The sequence below is a fragment of the Salvelinus fontinalis genome, chromosome 8 (assembly GCF_029448725.1).
Source record: "Salvelinus fontinalis isolate EN_2023a chromosome 8, ASM2944872v1, whole genome shotgun sequence".
NCBI lineage: Eukaryota > Metazoa > Chordata > Actinopteri > Salmoniformes > Salmonidae > Salvelinus > Salvelinus fontinalis.
This window is the reverse complement of record NC_074672.1, coordinates 16,540,019-16,565,606: the sequence shown is the minus strand read 5'-3', so window position 1 is coordinate 16,565,606 and position 25,588 is coordinate 16,540,019. Positions and strand designations below refer to the sequence as shown.

General features: G+C 41.8%; 2 protein-coding genes and 1 long non-coding RNA gene across 3 annotated transcripts; 1 reads left to right on the top strand and 2 right to left on the bottom strand.

The window, feature by feature from the left end:
* The first annotated feature begins 924 nt into the window (after positions 1-924).
* Positions 925-16,925, top strand: LOC129860713 (uncharacterized). The gene is made up of 3 exons (XR_008760403.1): positions 925-1,597; positions 15,883-16,006; positions 16,162-16,925. It is a non-coding gene; the product is annotated as an uncharacterized LOC129860713 (long non-coding RNA).
* rprm3 (reprimo, TP53 dependent G2 arrest mediator homolog 3) lies at positions 3,614-4,537 on the bottom strand. Its single transcript, XM_055931392.1, has one exon. The coding sequence runs from the start codon at positions 4,182-4,184 to the stop codon at positions 3,861-3,863; it is 324 nt and encodes a 107-aa protein (XP_055787367.1). The 5' UTR covers positions 4,185-4,537; the 3' UTR covers positions 3,614-3,860.
* A 1,295-nt stretch (positions 16,926-18,220) lies between the features above and the next one.
* Positions 18,221-23,617, bottom strand: LOC129860711 (probable nuclear hormone receptor HR38). Its single transcript, XM_055931391.1, has 7 exons — positions 23,353-23,617; positions 20,867-21,642; positions 20,414-20,543; positions 20,151-20,314; positions 19,777-19,979; positions 19,349-19,527; positions 18,221-19,056 (listed from the first exon to the last, which is right to left on the bottom strand). Exons 2-7 carry the CDS (start codon positions 21,638-21,640, stop codon positions 18,800-18,802), a joined length of 1,707 nt encoding a protein of 568 aa, XP_055787366.1. The 5' UTR covers positions 21,641-21,642; positions 23,353-23,617; the 3' UTR covers positions 18,221-18,799.
* Between the last annotated feature and the right edge of the window lie 1,971 nt (positions 23,618-25,588).

Here is a 25,588-nt window from a genome sequence, read left to right as displayed (position 1 = left end):
GACTGTGTAAAGTTGATTTAGCCTCAATGGAACTTGCTTTGATCTTTCAGTGATTTCATTTTATATAATTGGATTTTGGCCTATAAAAATGTTTCATAATGTGAGGTGGAGTAATGTTCTGTCCCCATGAACATTTACATCTACTAATCTACTACATCTACTAATTTGCATGTTGTGCTACAGACAACTGAAGGAGTGAAATGGAAGGGGCATTTGAGCAGATTGGATTTAAGTTGGACTTGATGTACTGTTCATAAAGACTAGCTTCTGCAAGCGTCATCACTGTCAATGTCCATTAAATTTGTATCAGAGCCACAGGTCTGCCCTAACCAGACGCATCTCAGCTGGCTCATTTAATCCACTGTGGCAGTTGAGCACACCAGCTCTGAGCAAGTGGGTTCTCTGGTAAGAGGGACTGCGATGACAGCTTTTGTCTGCCCCCCTGTGCTAGCCTATATTCTTGAAGTTGTTTGCCTTTGGTGGAAAATGCATCTACGTTTTATTTTTCTCTATCAAACATGGTCGTCATGGGTAGCAAAATTCCGTTAACATGGTTAAGTCTTGCGCTTTTGTTGTGGCTGCTTCCTGAAAATATGATTAAAAAGGTAAAATGCTGGTAATGTTGTCGTATTTGCATTTTACAGCAAAGCTGTAGCTGTGTGTATAGCTAAACCACAGGGAATCAACTCTCAAAGAAAGTGACTAGGAGTTATGCACTGTGTGTACACACATCTTAGTATGGTCTTTATGTTTCTGTCATAAGTGTCCAAGTGGATAATTTTTCTTGCTGGCAATCACCTTTAAATTGACTGAACAAGGAACAAAATGGAAACAGATGGGGGGTGGGGGGGACTCCCTTGTCGCTTCCTATTCATAACCTGTTGGGGATGGGGGCGCTGTTTAGACTATTTATGCTAATGTGGCTAATTTTTTAAACGGCTTCCCACAAAATCCTTGATCGTACAATATGCATATTATTATTATTATTGGATAGAAAACAGTCTATAGTTTCTATAGGAGTTGAAATTTTGTCTCTAAGTGGAACAGAGCCCATTCTACAGCAATTTCCCTGACATGGAGTCAGATTTGAGAAACGTTGGCCACTTTTCTGAAGTCATTTAAACAGGCACTGTCGTTGCTATGACTATACGGACACTTCTTACGTCTTCCCCTGGATGCCTTTACGTGATGACGATTCCAACGGGCTCGATTGCTCGTTCACAGGCCCTACAAATGAAAAAAACCTTTAGCTAGCAAGTCTTTTCTTGCTGCGTAACGCGCGTGGAAGACACCGACCCTCTCCTGTTCCAAGCGTTAGTTTAGCCTGTTATATTTCTCCGGTCATCTTTTCACTCGTTATAGGAGTTACAAACATCACAAAGTAGTTAATTTAAAGCGTTTTATAGCAATTTATATCCGTTTAGTGCGATTTTGGGACATTTATTTTTGCAACGATGTGAAAAGTTGGGAACGCTTTTCAGTTCATCCCGAACGTAGTTGACATTTCCACATGGCAAGAGGACAGCTTTCCACCAAAAGACGATTTCTCCCAAGAAAGGATCCTTTGCCCAAGATACTGATGGAAGAACAGCTCAAGGTAGGACATTTTTATTATGATAAATCGTGTTTCTGTCGAAACATTTTAGTAGCTTAGGACGCCATGTTTTTTGACGTAGCTTCGCTTGGCGCAAACTGTATTGAAAAGTAAGGATAAATTAAAAAATGTAATAACGCAATTGTATTAAGAATTAAATTGTCTATCAATCCCTGTCCACCCTATATTTTTTAGTCACGTTTATGAGTATTTATGTATAAGAGTAGATCACTGTCTAAGTGGCGCAAGGACGTTTTCTTTACCAGCTTGTCTACATTTCACATTGTCTAACCATGATTTTGGTGGCTAAATATAAACATTTTCGATCAAACTGTATATGCATGTTGTAATGTGATGTTACAGGAGTGTCATCGGAAGAATTCTGAGAAGGTTAGTGAAAAAATTAATATCTTTTGGCGATGTTGACTTTTATCGCTCACTTTGGCTAGAATCAATGCTGGGCTGCTAATTGCTATGTGCTAAGCTAATATAACGATTTATTGTGTTTTCGCTGTAAGACACTTAGAAAATCTGAAATATTGTCTGTATTCACAGGATCTGTGTCTTTCGATTCGTGTATGCTGTGTATTTTTACGAAATGTTTGATGATTAGTAGTTAGGTAAACACGTTGCTCATTGTAATTATTCTAGTCCATTTGTGATGGTGGGTGCAATTGTAAACTATGCCATATACCTGAAATATGCACTTTTTTCTAACAAAACCTATCCCATACCATAAATATGTTATCAGACTGTCATCTAATGAGTTTTTTTGTTGGTTAGGGGCTATAAATATCTTAGTTTAGCCGAATTGGTGATGGCTACTGGTGTTGGTGGACAAATAAAAGATGGTGGATTATGCTAATGTGTTTTTAGGTAATAGATGTACATCTTTACATATTGTGTCTTCCCTGTAAAACATTTTAAAAATCGGAAATGTTGACTGGATTCATAAGATCTGTGTCTTTCATTAGCTGTATTGGACTTTAATGTGTGAAAGTTAAATATTTTAAAAAAATATTTTTTTTGAATTTCGCGGCACTGGTTTTTCAGTGGGGGGGGTGCCGCTAGCGCCACGCTGATCCTAGACAGGATAACACATGACTGGAGTGCCGGTCCGTTCTGCCCTTGTCGTGATGGGAAGGTATTGCAGCTGTTTTCACTGATGATGATGATGATGATGATGATGAGCTCAAGGTTGAAGCTCTAGGAGTCCTACTGTTTTACTTGAAATATGGGGGACGAGTTCCTCTGGCAGTCTGATCCTAAAGACACGATCCTAATAGCAATCGGTCAGAGCAACTAAATACGCATGATCAAATCACCAAAGATGAATGGTCTGACATAGCTCTTGGCATGTAGCAGTGCATTAGACAGGAAATAATTATCGCATTGTGCTATCTTCGTTAAAAATCATCAATAGACTGTAAATTACTGTTGGTTATCTACTGAAGATTAACGTATAGATCCATTCCATAATCAGAGGTTGCATGGGTGCATTGCTGTGGCTTAGTACACCTCTCACTCCCTTTGAATTTTACTCTATTTGTTTGTGAGTGGAAAAACTGTAGGCTATGCATAAAAGCCTCGAGTACAACCATATATTGCATAGCTCCAAAACAAGATGGATTAACCAGGTTGTGGTTGATCGTGATCACCTAAACCAAGATACTCTCTAGTAAAACATGATGCTTGTAATACATGACTGCTGAAAGCTATAGTGCTAAAACGTCTGTAGTAAGATTTGAGAGCTATAGGATGGGGGGGGGGGGGCAAATTGATTTCATATAGTATGGCATTCTAATCCCTTATTTGGATTATGTTTTTTCCACTAGCTTCCATTACATGTGTTTGCCACCCGCTTTGGTCAACCTCCTGATTAGTGGTGGCCTTCAGCAGCACGTTTATATGAAGTCACATGGCTTACCTTTGACTTTAGCTATTTCCATTCAACTGCATAATGTCATTTGTTTTTAAACTCGCACAAAAGAAGCAAAAGAGGTTTACTGATATCCCACACATAGATTTTTATTGGTATTCCTACAATGATGGAAAACATTCTATATGGTAGGTATAGGCTGTAAAAAGAAAACAAGCCCGATTTTGACAATTCAACTTTTAAAGGGTTCTCTTTCAACAAAATGGTGATACGAACAGTGAATATTAATATTCAAGAAACATACTGGAAACTTTATGATTTGAAAATAAAATAAAGATGCTTTTTTTTTATAAAACATTACTTTAAAAAACAAGTAGACCTACAATCCTATGAGGCAACCATGATCATATCATTGTCCGTAGACGGTCTCCGGTCTTCTACAAAAAGACTGATCATACTTTCTGTTTTAATTAGAAGATTGCAACCAAGGAAAAATATGCCAAAAATCACAGTGAGTGACAATACGCACAGGACCGCGATCTGCACCACACGCATTATGAAGAGGTCATGTTCCTCTGGACGAGACGCACCGAATCCAAAGTCGGTGATAACTGCTGCTGCTGAAACGTTGCAGCATACACGCACAGTGTCAAATCCAGAGTGCTCTTCTTCGGACACTGTTTTATTCAGTATTTTCCCGGCGACATCCATGTTGTTGAAATCGTTTTTTTCCTGCAATAAATTGCCTGCTTTCTTTTTTCTTCAATTAAATCGGACTTATCCAACTCTATGAAGTTATTCAATCGTCTTCTGTAGGCTAGAGGCGCAGAATGTCAAATGTTTCATGATTCTCAGAAAATGTGATTCTTGGGTGAAATGATTCTCAAATTCCCAGTGAAATAGGCTACTCCCCGAACTATGATATTTGAAGAACAACTAAATAAAGCATGACACGAGGGTCAGCGTTCAAGTCAGATGAAGGTTAATAAAAGGTTCAGCATTTATTGAATAAAAACGAGACCGCAAAGACTTCCATTCTTTTTAGTGTAACGACACACTGCTCTCTCAAGGTTCTTTGCCAAGCTATGTTTGTGACACGAGGCTTTTAAAGTAGGCGTGTGTGTGTGTGTGTGTTCGCGCGCGCTTCTCGATATTCTTGGGCCGCCTTTGCGTCACTTGTCATGTCCACCTGATGGCAGTGTTAATGAATTTGAAGCGGAGTATTCTATTTTCTTGACTTTGTATGCACACAAGCAAACAAAAAATAGAATCATATTTTGAAACCCATCGTCTCCATATACATCTAGGCCTATTATTGATGTTTTCCTCTTTCCACTGACTACTCATATAATACATTTCAACAACCGAACGGATTATATCGATTAGAATTTGGAAAAACCTGTCCAGTCTGCTTCGATTAGGACCTTGGTGATACTGTGTTATCTCTCATGGGCACTTTTATTTCATATCTCCAAAATGTCCTTGTTCCAATTGGTGTTTTTTTTTAGTTTCTCAAGTCACAGGTATGCAAGCAAGAGCGGTTCAAATTACATTTACAGAGCTCCAAGGCCACAAGTGGTGCGTTAATCCTAGAATTGGGATTTGCCCTGCCGACACATACTGAGTCTCATCCAAGTGTCATTATTGAATTCATGTGATGACTGGCTATTTTAAAATTGGCGTCTAATATTGGAGGTGTTCAGATGACAGCCTGTCTCCTTCTCTGTCGCCATCTGGGCTGAGATCATTTGAATCCCCCTAAAACATGGCGTAGGCCTATACTCTGAATAAAACATGACTGGCACTTACTTCAACTAGTTTAATTTATTTTTAATCCCTTTTATAGTTTGAGCCATTGAATATGTGTGATTCTTAATGAAATACCATTTTCGTTGCATTGATTGAGCTGCTAAAATGATATTGTTATTATGTAGGCCTAAATCCTACAATATGTGGACATCAGAAACTCACAAATAGGTTCCTTCTAGCCTAACAACTACTTAAGATGGTAATTGGTTTAGACACATGGCTTGGGATTCCCTTGGCCTACACAAACATATCTCTGTATTTCAATAGGGGTAGGAATTTTCAGCAAAGTGGGGTTTTATTCAGAGCTCAAGATGTTTGGTTGTTGTGCTGTTTATGTGCAAGAGCAGATCTGTGATTCTCAACCAACCATTCCAGAAGGGGGGGGGGCAATCCTCATGAACCTGCTGTTTTTGACTCATATCTGGCCTCACCTTAACTTAAGGTCTTAGAGAGGACTGTTGGCCACCCCTAGTTTAGAATAACCATTGAGCAGGTGCTCTAACTGATCACCCACCATTGCTCTGACTGGGAGGTTCCTCGATCTGTCTGCCAGGCCATACAGTGCCTTCAGAAGTATTCATACCCATTGACTTACTCCACATTTTGTTGTTACAACCTGAATTCAAAATGTATTAAATAGAAAAATCTCACCCATCTACACACAATACGCCATAATGACAAAGTGAAAACATGTTTTTAGAAATGTTTGCAAATGTATTGAAAACGAAATATAGAAATATCTCCTTTACATAAGTATTCACACCCCTGAGCCAATACATGTCAGAATCACATTTGGCAGTGATTACAGCTGTGAGTCTTTCTGGGTAAGACTAAGAGCTTTGCACACCTAGATTGTACAATATTTGCCCATTATTCCTTAAAAATAATTCAAGCTCTGTCAAGTTAGTTGTTGATCATTGCTAGACAGTCATTTTAATTTCTTGCCGTAGATTTTCAAGCCAATTTAAGTCAAAACTGTAACTAGGATCCTCAGGAACATTCAATATTGTCTTGGTTAGCAACTCCAGAGTATATTTGGCATTGTGTTTTAGGTTATTGTTCCGCAGAGAGGTGCATTCATCTCCCAGTGTCTGTTAGAAAGTGGACTGAACCAGGTTTTCCTCTAGGATTTTGCCTATACTTAGCTCTATTCCGTTTCTTTTTATCCTGAAAAACACCATAGTCTTTGCCGATGACAGGCATACCCTTAACATGATGCAGCCACCACCATGCTTGAAAGTATGAAGAGTGTGTCACGAGGAGCGGAACAGGTGAACCCAAGAGCAGACTCAGACGAGGAGACTGGGATGAGGTAACCAAGGTATTTAATGAAACACGGGGGGAAGATTGAGTGCAGGCCAGGGGAAGCTTGGACGGGTTGCTGGAAACCAGGTGCGGAGGCTGAGGCTGGAGCGAGAGGTGTGGGACAGGGTAAGCAGGTCCGGAGGGGAATCCAAGGGAGCGTAAAGTGTGGAATTCAGGACAGAGTAGCAGGACTGACAAGAAGTCGGACTGGAGACAGGGACCAGAGTCAGAGCGTGCAGAACTGTAGCAGAGAGGAAAACAGCATCAGGCAAGGGAAACCAGGCACAACAGGAAAAAAAGGCTAGAACCATAGACTGACTGGGCAGAGATTACGATCTGGCAGTGTGGAAGTGGAAGGACTGAGTATTTGTAGAGATCTTGATTATGGAACAGTTTGCAGCTGGTGGGGATCTGCTCTGACTCCGGCACACCTGTCTCCTCCCACACAATCACACACGCACACAGAGAGAAAGGGAGAGGGAGAGAGCACTGGGGTAGTGGCGGCAGGACAAGGAGACACCGGATGAGTACTAGAGGGCGTGACAGGAGCAGATGCGACAGAGTGGTAATCATTCATGTGCTGGGCTGGATTTTCCCCAAACACAACACTTTGTATTCAGGACATAAAGTACATTTATTTTCCACATTTTTTGAAGTTTTACTTTAGTGCCTTATTGCAAACAGGATGCATGTTTTGGAATATTTGTATTCTGTACAGGCTTCTTTCTTTTTACTCTGTAATTTAGGTTAGTATTCTGGAGTAACTACAACGTTGTTGATCCATCCTCAGTGTTCTCCTGTCACAGCCATTAAACTCTGTAACTGTTTTACAGTCACCATTGGCCTCGTGGTGAAATTCCTGAGCGGTTATCTTCCTCTCCGGCAACTGATTTTGGAAGGAGGCCTGTATCTTTGTAGTGACTGGGTGTATTGATACACCAGCCAAAGTGTAATTAATAACTTCACCAAGCTCAAAGGGATATTCAAAGTCTGCACTTTTTTTTGTAATCTACCAATACGTACCCTTCTTTGCAAGGCATTGGAAAACCTCCCTGGTCTTTGTGGTTGAATCTGTGTTTGAAATTCACTGCTCAACTGAGGGACCTTACAGATAATTGTATGTGTGGAGTACATAGTAGTCATTCAAAAATCATGTTAAACACTATTATTACACACAGAGAGTCCATGCAACTTATGTGACTTGTTAAGCACATTTTTACCCCTGAACTTATTTAGGCTTGCCATAACAAAGGGGTTGAATAGTTATTGACTCAATACATTTCAGCTTTTCATTTCTATACATTTGTAAACATTTCTAAAAACATAATTCCACTTTGACATTACGGGTTATTGTGTGTAGGCATGTGACACAAAATCTAAATTTAATCAATTTTAACTTCAGGCTGTAAAACAACAAAATGTGGAAAAAGTCAAGGGGTGTGAATAGTTTCTGAAGGCACTGAATCTACACTTTTGCTGAATCTGAACATGTGGTGTCTGTTAACAGCTTTGGTAGCCTTACTCCTTGTCCCAGCATGAGAGACTACGGTCTATGGTGCCACCAATGGATAAGAATACAATGGGTGCATTTGATCAAATGCCAACGCCACCAATCTCTCATCACATGACATTTACAGTCACCTCCAAAATGATTGGCACCCTTGAAAAAGATGAACAAAAAATAATGTATAATATAAAAACAAATGTTATTGGTCACATACAAATATTTAGCAGATGTTATTGTGGATGTAGCAAAATCTATGTGTTCCTAGTTCCATGCAGTGCAGTAATATCTAGCAATTCACAACAATACACACAAATCTCAAAGTAAAATAATGGAATTCAGAAATATATAAATATTAGGACAAGCAATGTCAGAGTGGCATTGACTAGAATACAGTAGAATACAGTATATACACATGAAATTAGTAAAACAGTATATAAACATTAAAGTGGCCGATGTTCCATTATTAAAGTGACCAGTGATTCCATGTCTATGTACATAGGGCAGCAGCCTCTAAGGGTTGAGTAACCGAGTGGTAGCCGGCTATTGATGGCTATTTAACAGTCTGATGGCCTTGAGATAGAAGCTGTTTTTCAGTCTCTCGGTCCCAGCTTTGATGCATCTGTACTGACCTCGCCTTCTGGTTGATAGCAGGGTGAACAGGCAGTGGCTCGGGTGATTAATGTCCTTGATGACCTTTTTGGCCTTTCTGTGACATCGGGTGCTGTAGGTGTCCTGAAGGGCAGGCAGTGTCCCCCCGGTGATGCGTTGGGCAGACCACCCCACCCTCTGGAGAGCCCTGCGGTTGCAGGTGGTGCAGTTGCCGTACCAGGCGATGATACAGCCCGACAGGATGTTCTCAATGGTGCATCTGTAATAGTTTGTAAGTGTCTTTGCCTCCGGAGGTTGAAGAGGTACTGTTGCACCTTCTTGACCACACTGTCTGTGTGGGTGGATGATTTCAGATTACACTGAGGAACTTTAAGCTTAAGAGGATCAGCGTAGTGGAGGTCTTGTTTTCTATCTTCACCACCTGGGGGCGTCCCGTCAGGAAGTCCAGGACCCAGTTGCACAGGGCAGGTTCAGACCCAGGGCCCCGAGCTAGATGATGAGTTTGGAGGGTACTATGGTGTTGAAGGCTGAGCTGTAGTCAATGAACAGCAGTTTTACATAGGTATTCCTCTTGTCCAGATGGGATAGGGCAGCGTGATGGCGATTGCATCGTCTGTGGATCTATCAGAGTGGTATGCAAATTGAAGTAGGTCTAGAGTGTCACGTAAGGTGGAGGTGATATGATCCTTAACTAGCTTCTCAAAGCACTTCAATATGACAGAAGTGAGTGCTACGGGGCGATAGTCATTTAATAATGAAAATACTGAGCAATACATAAATAATGAAAATACTGAGCCATACTGTATACTCAACATTTTTTGAGAAATATATTATTTTATACTAATACAATTGCTCAGAGAAAAAACTCAGATAGGTGTTGACATTATTGGCACCCATATTTTGAATACTTTGTGCACCCTCCCTTTGTAAGAATAATGACACTTAGTATGTTTCTGTAATGTTTAATGAGATTGGAGAACACATTGGGAGTGATCTTAGACCATTGTTCCATACAGAATCTTTCCAGATCCTAGATATCCTTTGGTCTGCAGCGCTTATGGACTGCCCTCTTCAATTTAAACCACATGTTTTCAAAGGGGTTCAAGTCTGTACACTGAACATTGTCTTGCTGAAAGATCCACCAAGTTTCAGCCTCCTGTCTGACGCAACCACGTTTTTTCCTAAAATGTCCTCTTACTTATTCATGATGCTGTTGACCTTAAAAAGGGCCCCAATACTTGTGGAAGCAAAATAGCCCCATAACATCATATATCCACCACCATATTTTGCTGTAGGTATGAGGTTATTTTCTGTATATGTATCCTTCTTTTGAGGCCAAATCCACCACTGTTTATTTTTACTTGTTAAACAAAGTCAGTTTTTTCTGAGAAATTGAATTAGTATAAAATTATATATTTCCAAACTCTTGCATTTGCCTCTGACTGCTCTGGGCCTTAGCTTTATTTTATTTCACGTGGCTGCTTGTGTCTGGCATGTGATCCCTCTGACCTCCTCATGCCTGGGCTGGCTGGATGTCTGGGTGGTGTGCCTGCCGCAAACAAGTTTCAGGCGTGCGTCCAAGAGAAGTGGAGCCCAAGCCTCCCTGTCACTCTTGTTTTATAATTGTAATATTCTCATGTTCTCACAGCCACCCCATTTCCAAAACAGTGCATGGTTGGTAGACAGTCGGTGGCGGGGTCTGGGCTGGAATGACCCTGTACTCTTACCCTTCTGAAGATTGTAAATCCATGCATTTTCAGTTCTCTTCATGTGCTCTTTAAGAAATGCGATTTCTCTTTTTCAAAGGGTGGGGTACTCATACGCACCACGGCATGCCATCACCCACATAACTGCTGTAATCAGAGTGATAGTGACTCTATCCAATTACTCTTGCTGGATGAGTCTTGGTATTTTTTATTATAAGGTTGCCATGACCTTCACAGGTTCATATTAGGTTTCCATAGCAGACATTGAATTTCGTAATCTGCACATCAAGTGAAAAACATTCCCTCCCTGCTCAGTATGCACCTCTTCCCAACACTGTCATTTGGGTTTCTTGTCCTTCCCTAATAGTAAGGCATATTAAACCAGAATATTTTCGGGTTTAGGAGTTTTTCAATATCAGACAATGGGAAACTAAAACACCTGCACATGTACAGTATCACTACCACCTGTCTCTTAGTTGAAGCCCCATGTAAAGGCTTAGATGGGACACATGCATGCAGTAGGAGTAGCTTAATGGGACAAGGTGAAATAATCTGTGAAAGAATGTGACTCTTATATCTCTATAGTCATTTGAACTAGGCAGTAGTCATACAGACAGACACAGTATTGATTGTATAGCCCGGCACAGTGCACGTGTCATAATACCTATAAAACCGTTAAAATACGGTAATGATTCCAATTGTTTTTTCACCAGTCATTTTTGCATCTGGGATTTTAGAACTACTTCATATAAGGTCTGTGTTTAGTGTAGTCTTATCCTGGCGTGACGTTTTGAGAACCGTTTAATTCTCTCACGGACCAGGCGAGTTTTATCAATAAATTCTCCTCAATTTACTCTCAAAAATTCAAAATGCTAATTAGCAACAGATAAGACCTCAGCAAGACTACTAATTCCTACAGGAAGCTCCTACACATCATTTCTGTCATCTACCGTTCACCAGTGCGATCAGAGAGACCTTCTGTGTTCAATCAATCAATAAATCAATCAATGAACCTCTTATGTCTTAGCTAACCGCTGACACCACTTTAGCTAGCTAGTGAGCAGAGCAGTAGATCTTAGCCTAGATAATTGTTTTTTACAGTACATCAACCATGGTGTCTATTTCAGGCCTTATGGCATTTTTCAAGGATGAGCATAAGAACATTAAAATGGGACAATACCACTGTAACTCTGGCCATGTGGAGAAGACCACTGTAAGACCACTGTAAGTACAGCTATTGACGGGCATCCTACCGGTTTGGTCAGGGCCAGCATGAGGGATTAAGTTTATCCTATGTCTGTAAGTGTAGCTATTAAATTAAGTTTAAGCATCTTAGCAATACAATGTGTTCTATACAGCTGTCAACATTCTCCAAGGAAAAAGACACTTAATCAATTACAGTGGGGCAAAAAAGTATTTAGTCAACCACCAATTGTGCAAGTTCTCCCACTTAAAAAGATGAGAGAGGCCTGTAATTTTCATCATAGGTACACTTCAACTATGACAGACAAAATTAAGGCCTCTCTCATCTTTTTAAGTGGGAGAACTTGCACAATTGGTGGCTGACTAAATACTTTTTTGCCCCACTGTATATAATCATTAACCAGATTACCCCAGATACCAGACTTCGATGAGTGATAACTCAGTTCTAGAATGTTGTCATTGGTGAGAATGAATCTAAAAATCTATTGACATTCAGAATTTACTTTGTTTAGACATCCAGCCTGTATTGTAGTTTCATGACAAATCTTCAAAGGCACAGTATTTATTGATTTGGAGTGCTACATGTATTTATCCAGTCTTGATTTATAGGATCCTTCCCACTATATATTTTTTGTTGTGGTTGTAATGTAACCTTTATTTAACTAGGCAAGTCAGTTAAGAACCAATTGTTATTTACAATGGCAGCCTACCCCGGCCAAACCCGGACTACTATGCAACGCTCTATAGGACTCCCAATCATGGCCGGATGTGATCCCGCCTGGATTCAAACCAGGGACTGTAGTGATGCCTCTTGCACTGAGATGCAGTGCCTTAGACCGCTGCGCCACTCGGGAGCCCTATATCAATTAAAGGTTTATGGAAAAACTTCACATGTCCTCATGTGAAAACGTGTTTATTAAATATTCTACAGCTGTAATATCATCGATCAAATCAAACTTTATTTATTTAGCACATTTATTGCAATAAATACATTTCAAGATGTTCAAAGTCATGCATTGAAAGGCATGTGGCACTTTAAATCCTTCCTCTTGGCAGGTCTCTATAGGTGACATGGGGATTCTCTATACCACATGGGAATGCCTCAGTGGAGCTCATAAGTCTTGCCATGCAGCCTATTTTGTTGGTTCACAATATCAGGCATATGGATGTGGAATGCAAGTGGAAGAAACCAGCAGTGTCCAACCAGGTGCAATCAGTGGAGGACCTGTACCTGGCAGAAGACTACAACCTTCTGTCCCGAGAGCCCACAGAGCAGGATCTTCAGTGGCTAAGGAACAGTCTCTGTGGCAGGTTCAGTGGAATAGCATGCCTTCTTGAACAGGAGCCATAACAACCGCTCCCCTTGCACCAACTCCAACAGGCACACCATGAGGAAAAGGAGGTTGACGGCCAGCAATAATGGAGCAGTGGTAAGGGCCAAGCGCGTTACTCCGCGCTGCTGAAAAGGGTCCTCAGATCAGTCGTTGGATGGGGTGTTCTGTAAAGTGGGGCACAAATAACAAAGAGGAGGGCATCAAGGCATTCAAATGGCAACAGGCATGGATGTGAGAAGTCAGGGCTTTGTGGTCACCATAGCAGTGGTGGTGGTCAAGTGTCCCTATAGTGCAAGGGACATTACCATTGAATAGGCAGTTGAAAGGATTTCAATATCAAGGAGGGAGTTTTTTTTTTTAAGTACCCCTTTTTCTCCCCAATTTCATGGTATCCAATTGGTAGTTACAGTCTTGTCCCATTGCTGCAACTCCCATACGGACTCGAGAGAGGTGAAGGTCGAGAGCCGTGCGTCCTCCGAAACAAGACCCAGCCATGCCACACTGCTGCTTGACACAATGCTCGCTTAACCCAGAAGCCAGCCGCACCAATGTGAGGAAACATTGTACACCTGGCGACCGTGTCAGCGTGCATGCGCCCGGCCCGCCACAGGAGTCGCTAGAGCGCAATGGGACAAGGACATCCCAGCCGAATGTGCGCCGCCCCATGGTCTCCCGGTCGCGGCCGGCTGCGACAGAGCCTGGACTCAAACCAGGATCACTATTGGCACAGCTAGCACTGCGATGCAGTGCCTTGGACCACTGCGCCACTCGGGAGACCAAGAAGGGAGGGTCTTACAGCCTCCGTGAAGACTATCCTTAATGGCACCAGGTCCATGGTCGGCTCCACATCACTGGAAGGGACACCTGCTTCTTCGTGGTAGGGACCACCAAAGTCTCAATCCCCATCCAGCGTGGCAACCTCTGAAAGACTCATATTGCTCCTCATGTTTTCAGGGTAGCCAATGGTCCAAAAATATTTCACAATTCATACACACACACAAACACACACTAGGCTCTCAGAATAGAATACGTTTTGCTCAAAGCAGCCAACTAAAGTAATGTAGTTAATGAAAGTTCAATCACAAAGGCTGGTCTGAGTGCATGTCTTCAGTTTCATTTAGTAGGACAACAAAATTCACATAGCATTTTACAGTGGGAATTTACAGTGGGAATTTACAGTGGGAATTTACAGTGCCTTCAGAAAGTATTCAGATCCCTTGACTTTTCCCACATTTTGTTACTTACAGCCTTATTCTAAAATGGATTAAAATGTTTTCTTCCCCCCTCAATCTACACACAATACCCATAATGACAAAGCAAAACAGGTTTAGACATTTTTGCTAATTTATTAAAAAGTAACAACTGAAATATTACATTTACATAAGTATTCAGACCCTTTACTAGGTACTTTGTTGAAGCACCTTTGGCAGCAATTACAGACTTGAGTCTTCTTGGGTATGACGCTACAAGCTTGGCACACCTGTATTTGGGGAGTTTCTCCCATTGTTCTCTGCAGATCCTCTCAAGCTCTGTCAGGTTGGATGGGGAGCCTTGCTGGACAGCTATTTTCAGATCTCTCCAGAGATGTTCGATCGGGTTCAAGTCCGGGCTCTGTCTGGGCCACTCAAAGACATTCAGAGACTTGTCCCGAAGCCACTCCTGCGCTGTCTTGGCTGTGTGCTTAGGGTAGTGGTCCTGTTGGAAGGTGTTCCTTCGCCCCAGCCCGAGGTCCTGAGCGCTTTGGAACAGGTTTTCATCAAGGATCTCTCTGTGCTTTGTTCCGTTCATCTTTGCCTCGATCCTGACTAGTATCCCAGTCCCTGCAGCTGAAAAACATCCCCACAGCATGATGCTGCCACCACCATGCTTCACCGTAGGTTTCCTCCAGACATGACACAAATAATTCAATCTTGGTTTCATCAGACCAGTGAATCTTGTTTCTCATGGTCTGAGAGTCTTTTAGGTGCCTTTTGGCAAACTCCAAGCGGGCTGTCATGTGCCTTTTATTGATGAATGGCTTCCATCTGGCCACTCTACCATAAAGGCCTAATTGGTGGAGTGCTGCAGAGATGGTTGTCCTTCTGGAAGGTTCTCCCATCTTCACAGAGGAACTTTAGAGCTCTGTCAGAGTGACCATCGGGTTCCAGCTCTAGGAAGAGTCTTGGTGGTTCCAAACTTCTTCCATTTAAGAAGGATGGAGGCCACTGTGTCCTTGGGGACCTTCAATGGTGCAGAAATGTTTTGGTACCCTTCCCTAGATCTGTTCCTCGACACAATCCTGTCTCGGAGCTCTTCAGACAATTCCTTCGACCTCATGGCTTGGTTTTTGCTCTGACACGCACTGTCAACTGTGTGACCTCATAAGGACATGTGTGTGCCTTTCCAAATCATGTCCAATCAATTGAATTTTCCACAGGTGGACTCCAATCAAGTTGATGAAACATCAAGGATGATCAATGGAAACAGGATACACCGGAGCTCAATTTCGAGTGTCATAGCAAAGGGTCTGAATACTTATATAAATAAGATATTTCTGTTTTTTTAAAACCTGTTTTCGCTTTGTCATTGTGGGGTATTGTGTGTAGATTGCTGAGGAAATTGTTTTATTTAATCAATTTTGGAATAAGGCTGTAACGTAACAAAATGTGGAAGGGGTCTGAATATTTTCCAAAGGTACTGTATATCTGTGGATGTTTAAATTATATCTTACCCCTAGAGTTAGAGAGTACATCACTTCCAGCACATCTCCTTGCTGAGGGTGGCGTTGATCATGCACTGCTTCTAGTGGGTTGAGCCTGATGTTCCGCATGTCACACCTCATGTCTAAAACGTAGGGAAAAGGGGTAATAAAGTCAAAATGTCGATGCATCTACAAATTCAATGTTTTACACAATATTGTATCATATTTGATGAGTAACTGACCTGTCCGTCCACAGGCTCGATCCGCTGTAGTCTCTACAACTGGACGCTCGCGCTCGGATCACACTGGCACAGGATGTCCATGCACCGGTTGGCCTGAGGGATGCACTCCTGTTGGACTGGAAAACAAAGAGACATTTGGTCAGTGGTGGGTCTTTTTCAATGCTGTATCACCATCTTTATCTGGATGGAAAATTAATTCTCATAACACCAACACACCTTGGACAATGTGACAAGTGGTCCCTCAACACTCAATCCTCATGCGTTATTGTTTGTTCTTTTTTCCTAATCAACAGTCTGGATCTTTCTCTTCTGCCATGGTAGATGAGCTACATTTTATGGTAAATACAGGGCCATTTCTCTCTCACCGGAAAATGGCAGCTACAGACCAGAGTATCGTCACTGGGTTTTCCGGTGTTGTGCTGAAAAGCTCCCCCCTGCCAGACAAGAAGTTTGTTCTATAGAAAGTATTTGACTCTGATGTGTGCCACAAAATTAAGGAAATTAGAAGGGGCAGAGGATTTATGATTGAATCATACAGTTTTATGTATAGACTATCCCGTGTTTAATGAAAGGTATCCAATCACAAGTGAGAGAAACCATTGACATATGAGACAGATCTGGGTTGGCCATACATAGAATCCAGAAAGCTATACACTCTTAGAAAAAAAGTGATATCTTGAACCAAAAAGGGTTCTTTGGCTGTCCCCATAGGATAACCCATTGAAGAACCCCTTTTGGTTCCAGGTAGAACCCTTTTGGCTTCCATTTATAACCTTTTCCATTGAGGGTTCTACATGGAACCCAGGAGGGTTCTATCTGGAACCAAAAAGGCTTCTCCTATGGCGACAATCACAGAACCCTTTTGCAAGATTTCACTAGACGGACCCTGACATGGAACACCCAAGGTAAACTGATGTACTATCCAGGCCCAATGTACTATCCAGGCGCCCAAAGCTAATCCTGGCAATGGTGACTGTGTCCTGTTGATTTCATCACCTTATATTTTGTTGGCACAATGTGCCTTGCAAAGCCCCATTGGAGGCATGAGATGGATGGACTGATGGCCCATATACTGTATGTGCTAATATGAACACTTTGTACAACCAGCTTGATTACACCGATAGCAAGTAACTGCCAGCAGACTCATTTGGATCATCTCCAGTGCAATCTCTACAAGTAGCACCATCGGCCCAATGCCTAGAAGGCTTTTTATCAATGCTTGAAGTGGACTAAAATAGGTGTTGGTACTCATTTAATCAGACCTAAATTCACACTACTGGACTTTCAGGCTGTGAAAAATAGAGAAAGAAATAGAGAGAACAACAATTATATTAGAGAGAACAATTCTGTTACAGAACTATTTTAAAGAAAATGGTATATGGAGCTGTGGCGTTAAAGATGAACAATTCTGTCTATGTAAAAAATATAATGCCCAAAACTAAATAAGATTGTATCACAATACAAATGAAATGTTAAAGCCACAGACTAAGATTTCCAGAAATTTCAAATAAGGAAGTACTGTAATCCTCTTGATTTTGAAAAATATGACTCACGTTATCGTAACAAGAACCTATTACTAAATGTTGTATGTTTTTGCAGGCAAAGGAAACTGTGAACAAAGGATGTACAATAGTTTTAAATCAAGTTGATCATTTCTTGAGCACTTTAATCATTTTATAATCAGGTGCTCTTTACATCTGGAAATGTCATGGACTGCACATCTTGCAGATTGTGTCTTTAAGTAACCCATGCTAATTTAAAGACATTCATTGTCATGTATTACACAGAAATAGTCACAATAAGCTATGTATAATATTCATAGAAGCAAAAACCAATAATACGGTTGTAATATTTGTTTGAGCTGTTCAATCATAGCTGCCATATTTCAGTGATATTTGCACAACATTACTGACAAATATAGCATAATCTTCATGATAATCAGCACTATCCAATTGGTAGGTCAGGGAACCTTCTCAGATTTCCTTATGATTGTAACATGTTTCAGTCACAATGCTACAGTCGATTCATTGTGTATATGCAATAACACCATTATAATACCAGTACAATCTTGAACCTGAATCTTAAAAAGACCATAGCTAAGGCATAATATACAAACTTTGATGTTATAGTAAGACGATGCAGTCATAGGGCCTGTGTAATGTTGATCAGTGTAATGTTTATGTTGATCAGAATCTACTGTATAGACTCTCAATTATAGCACAGCATGGTGGTATTTAAGTTGTTAACAGTCTGCTTTTGGTTCATGGTCTTTAAAAAAAAAATATATATATATATATATATATATATATATATATATATATATATATATATATATATATAATGTTTAAAACATACAATATACTTGCAGTGAAGCCGCTCAACAACTACATCACATCAGTCATCTAACAGATCTCCCACAAGGTCTGTTTGTTTGTTTTCTAAATTGATATAAAAATAGAATGATGTATGTATAAAACAACTATTCTGTAGATACTCCCTCTCCATTACACTACTGAAGCTGTGTGTAAATGAACCACGTCCACCTCACCTCCCACAGTTGACCACTGTCAACCATTTTAGTTGTGGATCATTGGTGGCACACTAACAGTTAGTGCACACTCAAAGCCATAAGTCTGAAATAGTGCACTAAAACAAGGAAAACTATTTCAATGATAACACATTTTCATCACCATACTACAGCCATTGCTAATGAACGAGAGAGGCCAATATTTCCTCAAGTACGATAGTGCTTGAATAGCTTCATACCTTTTTAAGTCTTACAGTATAATTCAGTACTTTCACGTGAAATCTTTGGGAGTATAGTTTCCTTAATTTGTCCCTACTCAACACTGAGACCGCTTGATCATTTGACGTCCCTTTATCTTCCCTTTAGCAGCACAAGTGCACAGTCGGTATTGTCTTTTCTCGCTCTCATAAAGGCAGAACATCCATGGTCATTCTGTCAACTATGGGGGGTGGTGGGACCAAGTCCTCAAGCTTGAGATAGAAGATGCGTTGCAGGCCCTGGGTGCAGAGAGTCCGTAGCTCGGGCAGTTTTCCCAGAAGGCGGGAGAGGTAGTTGGGCCCACTGGAGTCGGGGGCGCAGCTGGAGACGTGATCTCTGAGACAGGTGATTAGCTGGCTCTGGAACTCCTCCACCCGCTTTGGATCCTTCAGGCCGTGGCGGTCTGTGGAGAATCAGGAGACAGAAAGGGCATGAGTGTGTGACCAGGTAAAGCAGAGTGAACACCAAAAAGAGGTAATTTTTAACATTATTCTGTAACACAATAACATTATGTAGGTCTATGTGTCAAGATTCATGCATATTCAGCTTGTTCAGGCAGCTCAGGTTAGGGTGAGCGTAAAGATTGACTGCAGGCTCTATGTTGCAACATCATACTGTACTGGTTTATGGTGTCATATCTCTATTAGCACAGCCTGGCAGGCTGACGTGTAAGCATAGGTGGGTTGAGCTCTCACCAGTGATTATGACCAGAGTTGTGAGGCAGGAGAAGGATGACACGTCCAGGTTCATGCGGTGGAGGCTCTGGGAGAACTTCATGATGGAGTCTATCCAGTCACCGAAGCCCCGTATACACTGCATCCGGTGAAGCACCATGCCATTGCAGAAGATCAGCTTGTCCGTCTCAGGGTTGGACCTTGGGAAGAGGATATAATAGGGATGATTAACTTTTTGTGTGTGGGGGGGGGGGTCCATGTTTGTTATAGCAAAAATATCTGCACAATGTTAGTGTGTGGGTGCAATCAATCCAGTCATATCCATAATGTATGTACTGTATAATCATAGCAATACAGCGAGTTATGTGAAAACAACAAAGCCATGCAAGCTGGTCTTTTTGGAGCGTTTTATTTTTTTAACAGTGATAACATTTGGTTCTTCTTTTCACCTGTATGCTAGTCGCAAGATGAACAGTTCTAAGAAGGCTGACTCTAGTAGCAGCTCCTGGTCCTCGGAGCAGAAGGAGGTGAACCCAGGGATGCTCTCAGCCCACTTTCTGATCACGTCCATGGACTCCGTGAGGAGGTTGTAGAACTGTTTGATGTCACAAGTGTCCTCTTTCTCTGACAGACTGGCCACAGTCTCCTGGTACTGAATTAGAAAGGAAGGAGAGAAGTTAGTTCTTAGTTCCATTAGGGGAATGCCCTGCATTCTCATGGTTCTATTTAGGCTCTATCCTTAGAAACGGTACCAACAGCGACCTAATAACCCCCAAAAACAATAATAGATAGACCACAATGGAGAATTTTCAGTTGTCCTTACCTTGGAGTAGTCCAGTTTCCCAACACCAGAGTTTGATTCAATGTATTCTCTCACAAGAGAGGCAATGATGTCGACTCGAGACACAGCAGACGATAGGCACTGGACTGCTTTTGGCTTGGAGGGCAGACGACCTCTTCGACCTTTTAAGCTATCTGTTCTCACAACTTTGAGAGAGAGAAAGAAATTGATAATGTCTTAGCAACTGAGAAAGAACAGTGGTTATGGTGAGAGATGTGGTAGTAAATCGATTCTGAAGGGCTCACCTTCTTTCACCATGCCTACTGCCAGGCACTTCTGGAAACGACAGAATTGACAGCGGTTCCGTCGCCGCTTGTCAACTGGACAGTCCTTGTTGGCAAGGCACACGTATTTAGATTTTTTCTGTACAGTACGCTGCAAAGCACACAGAAAATAAGCTTAGCTATGGTAGCTCAGTCTCTATACCAGTCCAGCAATGGCGAAGCATGTATAAAATGTGTTTTGCATTGAATAAAAATGTATTAGACATGGTGCTTGACTTGGGTAGGAGATCACCGGAGCTGAGTACCGACACCAGCATTTGTCTACTGCTACTCTTTTAGAATATAAGCTCAAAAGTATTGTGAAGCTCATGCACCTAAATATTAACAGTACTGGCACCTTTTTCAGTTCAAGTCAAGCACTGACACCCAGTTATGGAAAGAAATGAACTGAAGAGAAAGGAAAAAGCTTCTCACCTTGAAAAAACCTTTGCAGCCCTCACATGTGCGAACCCCATAGTGCTGGCAGGAGGCATGGTCCCCACAAACAGCACAGAGACCCTCGTTTTCAGTAGGGCTGTGCGGTTTCACAGACATTCTCCCTTCAATGAGGCCTGAGACATCTAGGGTGCCTGGATCCTGGGTTAGAGAGGAGAAGGACAGGGGGGAGGGGTGCTGCTGGCCCAGAGAGAAGGGGTCCTGCTCAGCCAGCTGGGGCTGTGGCTGGCCCAGAGGAGACAGATCCTCCACTGAGCCGGGACAGAAGGTGAAGAAAGAGGATGGCTGTGTTAATGCAGTCTTATCAGCCACCCAGCTGCCCGGGTTGGGAGAGTATGGACCGAAGGCCGAGTCCCAAACTGACGCAGGCTGGGTCTGGAAACCTGGAGTACAGGGAGACTGGGCTGACACAGGGCTGCCGAAAAAGTCAGAGCCACCAGAAGACAGGGCTTCGTCGAAGTAGCTCAGGGCCAAGGTGCCAGGGTAGCAGCCGTAAACCTGGAAGTCATCCATTTTGAAGAGCGGCTCAGGGTCCGAGGCGGTGGTAGGAGCTGTGGCAATCTGACAGGCATTAAACTCACCAGCGTAAGTGCCCACCAGGGAGTTGATGCTAGTCAGGGAAGGGGCAGAGAGCTGGTCCGCATGACTACTCACATCCATAGCTAACCTGGGGGTAAGGTCCAGGCTCAGAGACTCTGAGTTGTAGAGGCTGTTCTCATAAGGCTGAGCTCCATGTGTGGGGACATTATTCATTTCTGTGGATTCAAGGTGCAGACAACTATCTGTGAGGAAATGGACTATGGCAATTTTACAGAGGGTCTGTGTGAGTTTACTTTAGGATGTACTACAATCTTCTAGAAGCTAGTCATGAGTTTGGAGTGGACATCCTGTTCCCCTGGGTTGCCAATCCCTGAATAGAGAGGACTGTCAAATATAGGTCATTGAAAGGCTTCAAATAAATTCACTTCAGGTTCCAGGGTAAATTGGTAAAATAAATGTACTTGGGTGCCAGATTCTCTGTCCCCTCCACTGCAGGACAAGCCACATAACTTGTATAACTGTCCCCCTCCTCCTAGCATGTAGTAGGTGCTCCTACCCACCGTGCTCCCACCCATCCAGGACATCTACTCAAAAACGGTGCCTGAGGAAGTCCCACAGCATCATCAAGGACCCCTCAAACCCCAGCCACGAGCTGTTCACTCCCTTACCGTCGGGCAGACGGTATCGGAGCATGAGGACTGATACCAATAGGCTCAGAGACAGTCTCTATCTACAAGCCATCAGACTGCTGAACACTTGAACTGGACTGACCACCTGCTCTGATTCTCTTCACCTTAGCACACATGCACTCACTCACGCACACACCCACACAGACATGCACACATCCACACACACACATCACATCTGCTGCTACCAGACTCTTATTATGATTGCTAAATACTGCACAATTTAAACACTTGCCCTCCAATCCCCCCTTCCCAAAAAATGTGTAAATATTGGACTATAATTTGTGCCTTCCTGTATTAAACGAATGCTAACTGTTTTCTATTCTACTGAGCTATTTACTTTGTCGTATTCTTATCTTTTATTACATATTTCTTATTGTTGTTGCATTGTCGAGAAGGAACCTACAAGTAAACATTTAGTTGGGCGGTGTATACATACCACTAATAAAACTTGAAACTTGAAAAAGGCAGTCTGAGCCTCCCTGACTGCCCATAGATTCTGAGAAAGCATAGTTAAGCTTTTTCCTGAACTACATCTCCATTATCTGGAAATCCTTGAAGTTTAAAAACACACCAAACTACATGTCTGACACATCTGAAGGGGTTGGCTTTCAGAGCTGGGACTCAAATGAAGGAAGACGAGTGTAGAACCCCTACTGAATGTAACAGACTGAGTTGAATGTCTGTCAGCACAACTAAAGTGGGGGAGACTCTGTATCCGTGTCCTTCTAGCCACACTAGTATGCTTTTATCTGACTGTTACATTGCTTTATAAATAGTGTAGCTGGCAGTGCATTAGATTAGGACACAGAAGGTGCACACCAGAGGAACTATGTGGGAACACCTGTAGTACCTCATACCGGTCTTAACAACTTATCCACTACGTGCTGACAGGTGCATGCCGCATTCTTATAACTGAATAACAGTATTAACATACCGTATGATTGTATAATGATAATTTGTTGTTATTTTTGACTTACCTTGCAGCAATTGACTGGCAAATATATTTTCTGACTAACTTTTATTTGATCTCCCATCAACTGTGGATGGCATGCCCCTCCAGTTCTAAGGTATTTTGCATTTATGCCTTTTTAGATTTATGCATCTCAGGACAAAATGGTTCTAATGTCAATAATAAAGGAAATGGCAAGGATGATTCATTACCTAAATAAATGTACTTAGAGAATGCACTGTAATATCATACTGAAAGCAATACCTGAAAGCTGAGAGCTTGCTTACCTGTTTATATCTCACTAGTGTTTTAAGCAATATCCGTAGTTACCTTGCATCTGAAGTTGCACTGTAGTTCTGTTATTGAGATCTTGGGAACAGATTTATACAATCAATTTTATTTTACCATTACGTCAGAGGGACGCCCCCTTTAATGGGGCTTTCAAGACAACTGGGAACTCGGAAAAAATACGAGGTGAAATCATGACGTCAGTGATCTTTAGGACGGAAAGCCGGAGCTCTAGAAAGAGGCCCGAGTTTCCGAGTTGAAATTCCTAGTGGATGATCGTTCAAAACGATTTTTCCCAGTCGGACCTCGTTTCTTTCAGAGTTCCCAGTTGTCTTGAACGCACTGAAGTCGGAAATCGGAGTTCCCTGTTGTTTTGAGCGCAGTGTAATTTCCCATACAAGCAATGCAGGGGCGAGGATCTGAAGCCCGTATTCAGTCAGACGTCATTTCAAGTGACGCGCTTGCGGGATTCCATTGATGCAAACGTCCCCAGAGTCATATAATCGACATTTGCTACAAACACAGTGAGAGAGGAAAAAAAATATTTATATAGAAAAACAGATAACTTTACGCAGAGCAAAACAAAACGGCAACTTTCGATGACACAAAACAACTTTCAGTCGCTCTTTGGGCAATTATAACAAACATAATCAGGTATGCTCGCTTAAACAAAATGAGGCAGCAGCGACAAACGAAACACATTTATTGCATTTTTACCCAATTTTAAAGATAGGTGGTAAAATGGTGTTGATTCGGCCAATCAAAGATGATAGATATGACAAATGTGCACCTTTATCACACCTGCTTACCTCAGCCTGGTTTAACTTAGTTGTACTAGCCTATATGTATGCTTGTCATGTCAGTATTTCCTTTCCCTTGACACATGTTTTGCTGCTACAGTGACTATTCTTGGCCATTACATGCTGATAAAGGTCAATTATATTGTGTATACATACATATATATATATATATATATATATGTACATATATATATATTTAACTGTCATTCATAATGTCACATGTACCATATAGTACATGTGCAGGAAAGGCAGTCGAAGAGGATGTGGTGAACTAAAACTTGTAATGGAGAGGCACATTTTGTATTCTTTTTATTTAACCTTTATTTAACTAGGCAAGTCAGTTAAGAACAAATTCTTATTTACAATGACAGCCTACCCCGGCCAAACCCAGACTACGCTGGGCCAATTGTGCGCCGCCCTATGGGACTCCCAATCACGACCGGATGTGATGCAGTCTGCCCGGGTGTGGTGCAGCCTCCATGCAGGCAGACCTTATGTACATAGTATCTCAGTGTCAGTCTGGGGCCTAGTCTCCGACATTATGAACATACTGTAGTCTCGGTGATGGGCTCAAATCACACAATCCAGGCAGGCTGTTATATATATCCTTTCCACGCCTGGAGTTCGAATTTCCTTATGTAGGGGAGTGGGGTAAATTGAGACATTCAGCATCACTCCATCAAGGGAAATATAGTATTCTTTCAAACAAAGATATCTACATATATTTTAGGATGTTGCGTATCCCTGGAAATAATCAGAATACATGTAAACATTACAGTTTTGAAAACATAGCTTGTCCAGACTCTTATGACTGCTAAACACTGCACAATGTAAACCCTTGCCCCCAATCCCCCCTTTCCCAAAACACATGCTTTTCTGTATTATACTTATGCTAAATGTTTATTCTATTCTACTTAGCCATTTAGTGTTCTTATATTTTATTATTTATTGTGTCTTGGCACAACTTACCCTGGGTATGGGGTAAGTTGAGCATAGGGACAGGGTAAGTTGAGTTGCCTACAAATGTATGTACAGAATTAAATATTACCACTACCTTTTTAAAACCATGTCTATCTTTACTTCCCAAACACAATTCAACACAATCACTTTTTTGTCTTTTAATAATTTTAAAGATTTAATACAGGCTTAACACCTAACAAGTACTTCTAATATAGGCCAGGCCGTGGTGTTAGCTCATATCCCAGCGATAATGCCTTGTGTTATGCCTGGGAAGAAAACACTTCAATTTGCTCAACTTCAATTTGCTCAACCCCAAGGAAAACATTTTGACTATATTAGCCCACACAGCTACAAGGATGCACTTTCGGTGGCAGGTAGCCTAGCAGTTAAGGGAGTTAGGCCAGTAACCGAAAGGTCGCTGGTTTGAATTCCCGAGCCATAAAGTTAGAAAAATCTGCAATTCTGCCCTTGAGCA